The sequence below is a fragment of the Sinocyclocheilus grahami genome, unplaced genomic scaffold (assembly GCF_001515645.1).
Source record: "Sinocyclocheilus grahami isolate Dianchi unplaced genomic scaffold, SAMN03320097.WGS_v1.1 scaffold548.1, whole genome shotgun sequence".
NCBI classification, from domain to species: domain Eukaryota; kingdom Metazoa; phylum Chordata; class Actinopteri; order Cypriniformes; family Cyprinidae; genus Sinocyclocheilus; species Sinocyclocheilus grahami.
The window spans coordinates 378,521-387,156 of NW_015505727.1; the positions used below are offsets into that span (position 1 = coordinate 378,521).

The 8,636-nt window shown below is 34.3% G+C and overlaps 2 protein-coding genes across 3 annotated transcripts in view; one reads left to right on the top strand and one right to left on the bottom strand.

Annotated features, from left to right (window-relative positions):
• Nucleotides 1-803: 803 nt before the first annotated feature.
• yeats4 (YEATS domain containing 4) lies at nucleotides 804-3,729 on the bottom strand. Of its 2 annotated transcripts, XM_016238794.1 has the most exons (8): nucleotides 3,714-3,729; nucleotides 3,422-3,584; nucleotides 3,221-3,340; nucleotides 3,039-3,105; nucleotides 2,861-2,955; nucleotides 1,520-1,609; nucleotides 1,345-1,432; nucleotides 804-1,230 (listed from the first exon to the last, which is right to left on the bottom strand). In XM_016238794.1, exons 2-8 carry the CDS (start codon nucleotides 3,470-3,472, stop codon nucleotides 1,061-1,063), a joined length of 681 nt encoding a protein of 226 aa, XP_016094280.1. In that variant the 5' UTR covers nucleotides 3,473-3,584; nucleotides 3,714-3,729; the 3' UTR covers nucleotides 804-1,060. The 2 variants fall into 2 exon arrangements, with proteins under 2 accessions (XP_016094280.1, XP_016094279.1); XM_016238793.1 differs by lacking the exon at nucleotides 3,714-3,729 and having other exon boundaries at nucleotides 3,422-3,636.
• Nucleotides 3,730-4,103: 374 nt separating this feature from the next.
• Nucleotides 4,104-8,636, top strand: part of cpsf6 (cleavage and polyadenylation specific factor 6) — a 36,233-nt gene continuing 31,700 nt past the window's right edge. The window contains exons 1-2 of the mRNA XM_016238821.1: nucleotides 4,104-4,247; nucleotides 7,335-7,544. Of these exons, the coding sequence (XP_016094307.1) occupies nucleotides 4,188-4,247; nucleotides 7,335-7,544 (270 nt within the window). The 5' untranslated portion in view covers nucleotides 4,104-4,187. The remainder of the gene's footprint in view (nucleotides 4,248-7,334; nucleotides 7,545-8,636) is intronic.

The window sequence follows — 8,636 nt, forward strand, 5'->3', positions numbered from 1 at the left end:
TAGAGAGAGAGACTGAGAGAGAGAGACCGATAGAGAGAGAAAGACCGATAGAGAGAGAGAGAGACAGAGAGAGAGAGACCGATAGAGAGACCGATAGAGAGAGAGAGACCGATAGAGAGAGAGAGAGAGACTGAGAGAGCCCGAGAGAGAGAGAGAGAGAGACTGAGAGAGACTGAGAGAGAGAGAGCGACTGAGAGAGAGAGACCGATAGAGAGAGAGAGAGACTGAGAGAGAGAGACCGATAGAGAGAGAATATATACTTTTTATATATTATATTATTATTTTTCTTTCTGTTAATACATGTGTACTATTTGTGAGCAGTCCAGCTGCAATTGCTTTGGCAATACAAATGTATAATTTTTGTCATGCCAATAAAGCACTCTTAAATTGAAATTGAAATTGACTGAGAGAGAGAGATTGACTGAGAGAGAGAGACCGATAGAGAGGGAGAGAAACCGATAGAGAGAGCCCGAGAGATAGAGAGAGAAACCGATAGAGTTTTTCATTTTGCACTACTTATATTTAATATTATATATAATATTTGAGTATTTATTGTCAACACAGTAAATATTAAAGAGGTTGTCCAATGTTGTGTGTTTGTGCTTTAGCAGCCTCTAGTGGAGGCAAAAAACTTTTTAAAGCATTTATTTATTTATTTGATTTTAAACCGTTATATATTAAATATTTTGTTAAATTGTAAATACATTTTCAAAAATTTATATTTATTAAAAAATTATTATACATATATATATATATATATATATATATGATATTTCATAATGGGCTTTAAGGGATAATATTTAGTAAAGCTGCTTGAAACTAAATATTTTAATAAAAAAAAAATGTTTAAATAAAACTGGACAGTAATCAGACGATATTTGTAAAAAAGAAAAAAAAATGTATTCATACAAAAGTCAGTGAGAACTACAAAGGTTCGTATTTGCACATATTTTGATGATCTGGACAACAACCAGAAACGTGATTTGATCAGTCCACTAAATCCCGCGTGTTTGTGTTGACCGTCCCGCTACAGGACAGCCGTCTGATGATGCTGAAGTCCTCAGTGATCCTTCATCTGGTCCTCCTCCTCCAGTCTGCGTATCTCTCCCTTCAGGAAGTTGATGTTTTCTCTGGAGGCTTTCAGTCGCTCCTTCAGCTCTGAGATCTCCAGGCTCGTCTTCTTCTTCGCCGCTTCCACTTTTTCTCGTGTTCTTAACTCCAGCTCTGCAACTGAATGATTAGTTTGCACGATTAGAACTGCTGTGACTCTACTGTGAAAGTATGCTGTCTGATTCACAGTATTTTCACATGCTGTGAAGGTAAGCGAAGCTGTGAAGCACTCACACTCGGTCTCGTGTTTGTAGGCACCTAACGTCAGCTGTCTGGTGGTGTTCAGGAGCTGTTGCATCATGGCTGTAGGGTCTTGAAATATCTGCAGAAACACAGCTTTTAGGCTTTAGGATTGACTGTGTTATGAATACAGTAACATCATGTTGTGTTCTTCTGTTTGAATTCGCACCATCTCGTCGTAGAACTCGGACACGACGGTCTTCTTCGGCATGGCGCTGGAGTCTGACTGGAAGAGCTTCAGCAGATGATACAGCGTGACCTGAAGACAAAAACACCACAACGCTGACTAATGCGGAGGGTTTCAGACTGCTGCGATTCAATTTATGCGTAACTGTATAGCGCTTTTACAATACAGTGCCATGGAAATGTTTAGAGAAAAACTGTACTAATAATAGAAATGGACTAATAAAAAAAATTTATATATTTATTCTTTCACACACACGTGTGTGTGTGTGTGTGTGTGTGTGTGTGTGTATGTATATATATATATATATATATATATATATATATATATATATATATAATTCAAATAATTGCTTAAAATAAGTACATAAGTACATATTTAAATAAATAATTAAAAATGTATAAATAATGATACTATATAATAAAAATAAGATTTAATTAATTTTAAATGAGCCAATAAAATGTATTGAAATGAACAATTTTATAAAATTAATAAATAAATATATAAACTTGATTTTTAAAAAAACAACTGAATAAAATATTAAAATAAGTCAAATTTGATTGACTAAAAAATTATTCATTTGGTTTAAATAAATGTAATACATTTTTATTTAAATAACATCTAACAGTAGTAATGTAACGTAATATAATAACTAAATGTTTTCATAATTTAAAGCAATAAAAACTAAATATTTTGTGTTGCATTTTTTATTTATTACAAATAAATTATTTATTTTTATATATATATAATTCAAATAATTGCTTAAAATAAGTACATAAAATCTGATTTAAATAAATAATTAAAAATGTATAAATAATGATACTATATAATAAAAATAAGATTTAATTAATTTTAAATGAGCCAATAAAATGTATTGAAATGAACAATTTTATAAAATTAATAAATAAATATATAAACTTGATTTTTAAAAAAACAACTGAATAAAATATTAAAATAAGTCAAATTTGATTGACTAAAAAATTATTCATTTGGTTTAAATAAATGTAATACATTTTTATTTAAATAACATCTAACAGTAGTAATGTAACGTAATATAATAACTAAATGTTTTCATAATTTAAAGCAATAAAAACTAAATATTTTGTGTTGCATTTTTTATTTATTACAAATAAATTATTTATTTTTATATATATTTGGCACAGTTTTAACAGGGTCTTTATACCTTAAAATAGCACATAGCCACCTTTTACATTTTTGGACAGGGGTCCAATGAGGATGATCATGTTTGGGGGTCTGTAGCATCCAAACGATTAAAAATCCTGCAATAATTTACACACAGTAAAAAAGTCATTTAATGCCATTTACCGGTCTCTCATTTGGATCGATGAAGAAGATCTTTATGATGATCTCAAACTCTCCCCATCCAGTCTCAGTAATCTCATACGGAGGCTTTGTAACCACTGAAATAATACGAAGAGGGAGTTTAAATCAGGGAGTTACATTTTTGATATTACACTATAATATTAGAAGATAAATTGCACACCTCTTAAAGGGTTCCCGTAACTTTCATGCAGTTTGAATTGTATTTTTTTGACATAAGCAGACATATCCTGGGAATATCATTGGGGAAATAACAAAACAAAACAAAAAAACAGCACTTTGTTAGTATACTTCATATTAAATTTAGCATTCATATGCAACACTTATAATGAAATAAGAGTCGACCTCATTTCTGTAGGGCTTCACATAAACTGTCCACTGATGAGTGTGACCATCGTCTTCTCTTTTCTTGCCAAAATATCGTGCAACGTTTCCGAACACGATAGGTTTCACGATAGTCACTCCCTGGATTATAAAAAACGCATAAATCCACTGTTATTGTAAATAAACATCAGCATTAGCATCATGCTCGCTAACGTTACCTACCTTCACCCGACCCCCCGAATCTGGGCCAAATTCAGCCATCCTCTTAAACATAGTACACAGAGAGTCAAGTGTTTTACTCGGATGGGCTTCTACGAAATGAGGACAGTTTGGAACTGAACTGAATTACTGTTCGGAACTGCCATTAAGCACAAAATACATGTTTCTCTTCTTCTTCTTGAAATTTTATTGGCGGTTGACAAACATGTTTCTCTTCTTCTTCTTCTTTTCTTTTAATGGCAGTTGGCAAACCCACTTAAAAGGGGCATTTCCGCCACCTACTGGACTGGAGTACATGTTTCTCTATGAAGAAAGCCTCTGTATGTAGCGCACATAGGATTTCGTCTTCGGTTGCGAGTCAAATTTCAAATTAAGAGTCCCGACAAACATTTACTTGGAAAATGTGTTTCTATTCTAATCTAGTTAACTAGCAGGTATAAAAAGCATGATTCAAAGACAAATTTAATAATACCCAGCAAATTATTTTGAGTGGGACAGATTAAAAAACTTAAAATAATTTAAAGGAAACATAATTAAAGCTAATATTATTAATGTATAAAGAAAGTATGACTATAAAGACAATAAAGTGAATCTTAGCACAACGTGACAAGTCAGGGAAAAAACACACTTCAAAATTCCGCTTTATTTTGAAATTGCGTAAAGTCCATCAGAGCGAATCGTCGGTTTTTTGGGCGGGAGTTTCTGGCTTCACGTATCGACGTCTCTTCTTCACGCACAGCGCGAGCACCGAGGAGGAGGGAAACAGAAAATGGCGGACGGTGTCGACCACATCGATATTTACGCCGATGTAGAAGAGGAATTTAATCAGGTCAGGTTCACTTTGAGCATCTACACTTGCTTAATAATAAATATTCTGCGTGTTGTACAGATTGAAAGGAAGCCCACAGAAACATGCAGCGCTCTCTGGGGATTTACTAAGGCGTCTGCTAAGTCTAGCAGCTAGCTAGCGAGCGAGCGAGCAGCGTCTGTGTAACGTTACATGGTAATATAAAGGTTAACTCGGTTACATTTCTTATTTGTTGTTGGGTATTTATATAATAGTTGTATTACGTTACTGTTTGTATTTGTGGCGCGAGTCGGAATCCGTTGCGTCGCGTGCGTTCATTGTTTGTTCTCGTGCAGCTAACTTACAGCAGGCCGAGCGCGGCGCGCAGTACCGTTTAAACCAGACCGAGCGACGTTTATGATTAATAAACCTGACATTTAACGTGTTCACGAAGTCTCAAAGATTTGCTTGTAAGCTGATGCAAGTTTAACCTTTGCACAGACGCGACGCTGGGCCGTTCGGTTTAATAATATGCAAATTGGCTTTGGAAGCAGGAGTTCAAATCTTACCATCAGGGAATCTTGATTGATTGCAAGACTTTATTTATTTAGAAATATGTGCGTTTAAAGTGTGTCGATTTTGTGTTTTTAAAGATTTCTAATGCGTTTATACTTACTAATAAAGAGACCATATTCTAAATATTTATTCTATAAATTGTTCTATGATGCTTATATAAGATTGCTGAATAATTGGTGGTATAGTTAACTAAAACCGTTAGAGAATTGATTACTTGAAATAAAATGAATGAAATTAATTATAAAAAATTACTTCCGCTTAATGTAACGGGATGTTCTAAATAGGGCTGTGCGATATGGATAAAAAAAACCTATGGCGATTTCTTTGATACATTTTGCGATTTCGATTTTAATCACGATTTTGACACACACAGGCATGCTTTACAGTCATTAATGCATTCAATGTGAATTTGAAACATATTTCCAAAAGAAAACCAATTAGAGCTTTATCAAAAAGCTGTAACATGTCTCTAGAACAGACATAAGGCAAAATAATCACTAAGGTGTAACAAAATGTCTCTAGAATAGACATATGGCAGAAAGAAAGAAAAGGCTTGTCATTAAACTCAATAAATATAACTTTAACTACCAGCACAAGTGCCTTCTGTTATTGCCTTGTTTATCTAAAAGTGCACTTTTCCTTGTTTTAAATCTAGCCAAAAAGCCATGTGTTGACTGTGAAACAGTAAACTTTAATTACATGCATTTATGGTGTAATTACTAAATTTCCGTGTCAATCCATGTTAATTATTACAGTGAATAATGTGCTGTCACTTTATTTCAGCGCGTGCTGCACAGCAGAAATAGACTCCGTGCGGAAACGATCGCAGCATGACTGCTGCAGACGCACCACTCCTGGAGCGCACTGCCGGACCGCAATCGCGTGCAGTGTGAACGCTCTGATCCATTAACATGGGCGCGGAAAAAATACGCTCCACAGACGGAGTGTGTGAACCTGGCGTTACATTTGTATGCCCGCCCGGTAGGGTTGTGACGGTGAGGACATTTTTCCACCGGTTAATCGACGTGTGACAACAGCGGTAATACCGGTATCAACGCGGGGGCGGGGCGTTCCCTCTTTTCCTCGCTTTTCTTCCCTTTTAAATAGCGCCGTGCGCATTTTACTTTCACTTTTGAATTAGCGGCAGTTCGGCGTCAATTGCTTGAATGCAACAACCAAATACAACGGCAAACTCACTTTAGCGTATATATAAAACATAAAACTTTTATTAACAAAACAAATAAAAATACACCATGCTATAGGGCAGGCTATGCTTAATATAAAATAACAAATAACTTGCATAAAGTTTAATAGGTATACAAAACTGGAAATAAGTAAACATGTATAATATATAACCAAATAAATAAGAAACGTAGAACGTTTATTAGCAAAACGAATGTCAAATAAAATAAATAAATGACAGTTTAAATAAATAAAATCAGCAAACAATGTGGAACCAATTAAATAAGAAAAGAATGTTTTAAAAAAAACTTCCAAAATCACCTTAGATAAACGGCAAAAGTCTCAACAGGCTTTTTCAAATCCAAAATATTGCCAAACAGGCGCTTTTGCATCTAGTTTAGAAACTAAATCATCCGCGATCGTCTTGTCTGTCTCACCTCACTCTTCTTGTCAGTCAGCTCGACTCGCTCTCCTCACTGGAGAAATTAAATCTGATCTGTGATGCGACCGACGTTCGGCACGCTGCATTGAGCAGCCGCGTTCAGTTTTTAACTAGTGTCTGTTCTTTTACTGAACTAAATTATTTTTATTACTATAAAAAAATGGAAACGACGTGGGGGTCAGTGATGTGGTGGGCAAGTGACGTAACCGGTGTTGCGGCTTAACACCGTCTATCGCGGCAAGCCTACCGCCCGTGTCTGTTCTGTTCTCGTGCTCCATTTAGGTGCGCTGCATTCTGATTGGTTCGGCTTGCATACTGCGCGAAGTCGGGGGCACGGAAAATCGTGCTATAAAGCGATAAATCGCGCATGCTCAAATCGCAATTTTATGACGATTTCGATTAATCGCACAGCCCTAGTTCTAAATAACAAACTGAAAAAAATGCAATAAAATTTATAGACATTTAAAAAAGAAACTAGTAAAATGACAAACAACAAAATTACTAAACTTTAAAATAAAAATGAAAACCAAAAATATTAAATTAAATATTTTTAAAAGGAAACTAATCAATGTCGAGCACAAATTTTTTTTAAAAGTAATATTTAAATAACATGAAAAATATATGTTAGATAATTTTTTACACAACACAATTACTAAAAATAAAATTAAACTAAATATTTAACAAATTAAAGTTAAAACAGGAAAATAATAGATATAAATAGTTACTTTATGTAATTAATTTAAATACATTTCTATAAAGAAAAAATTATTTAAATTAATAAAAGTGATAAGCGCAACAAAATTACTGAAATGTCAACTAAAATGAAAACCAGGAAAGAATTAACTAGTATCTCCGTGATGGCTCATGGTTGAGATGCCTGTCCTGTGAATATTTCTGAAATGCGTGTTTGTCTTTCTGCTCTTCCACAGGAGTCAGATTATCCTGTTCATGAGCAGATTGACCTGTATGATGATGTCATGTCACCATCTGCCAACAACGGGGACGCACCTGAAGACCGAGATTACCTGGACAACCTGCCTGCGCCGGGAGGATCCGAGGGGAACAAAGGAGCTGCGCCGAACGTCGTCTACACCTACACTGGCAAACGAATCGCTCTGTATATCGGCAACCTCACATGGGTCAGTCTTGTACCCTCTACAGGGCTCTACGCTTACTTTTCTTTTACGAGCACTTGTGCTCCTAACTTAAAAAATTTAGGAGCACCTTCTAATCAATAATCCAAAATGTTATCCAAAATGTGCCTTCCCATTACGAGGTGATATTTGACTCAAAGTGATTTATAGTAAATTGTAAAAATTCATTTAAAGTGAATGTTGTTTTTACCTTTGTAATGGCATTTTTCTAACTTTATTAAAAGTGTCATCTTTTGTCAAATTCTTAAAAAATTATAAAAATATTTTAAAAAATTGTAATTAAAACGACAGAATAAGAACAAGTAGAATAAGAAACATAAGTTACCAATCAAATGTAATCAGTATTAACCAAATTTATTTGTACAGAGGTGGCACAGTAGAACACAAAAGTGGCTTGGTGTATTTTCAGACATTTAATGAGGCTCAGAGGTGGCATGAGTGCAATTAAATCCATAAATTCATGATGAGATTAATGTTTTAAATATACAATTTTTAATATAGAAATATTAAATTATTTAAATAACTGAAAAGATATTTTAAAAATTAAACTAAAACTGATTTAATCACTGAATCATTCATTCAATTGATTCATTCGGACGGCTGAATCATTCAGGAATTAATCAAGGGACTGTCTTTATCAATGGGTAATCATGAATCACTGACTCACTGGATTCGTTTAAAAAAAAAAAAAGTTAATTCATAAACGAAACACTGCTGTGTTTGAATGGAGATGCGCTGCGGCTCCGCTGTGTCTGTATTTTTGACGACGAAATAGAGCAAAATCAGACAATAGTGTTATAGTAAGACAATGTAATGTAATTAACTTTGTTTATTGAACTGTTGTATTAAATCAGTATCACATTTACAAACTCCCTTAAAAATCATTAAAAGCTGTCATTCATCTTAGTTCGTGATCTCACATTTATAATCAACGAAGCTCTCTACACTGCACAATGAATCTCTTATTTACTCCCTGTCTACACTTTGCTTAGGCTATAAAAGGATTCATGAGATATGTCTGTTATGTATTACTCAACGCTGCAAAAACACGTAGAAACCTTTGAAGCTCCCCTCAGC

What these genes read in the sequence shown, in the direction of transcription:
- yeats4 (XM_016238794.1), bottom strand. Translation starts at nt 3,472, where the DNA reads ATGTTTAAGAGGATGGCTGAATTTGGCCCAGATTCGGGGGGTCGGGTG. An exon ending in TCGATCCAAATGAGAGACCG is followed by an intron (nt 1,610 to 2,860) that starts GTAAATGGCATT and finishes TTTTGTCTTCAG; the next exon opens with GTCACGCTGTATCATCTGCT. An exon ending in CCGAGTTCTACGACGAGATG is followed by an intron (nt 1,433 to 1,519) that starts GTGCGAATTCAA and finishes GTGTTTCTGCAG; the next exon opens with ATATTTCAAGACCCTACAGC.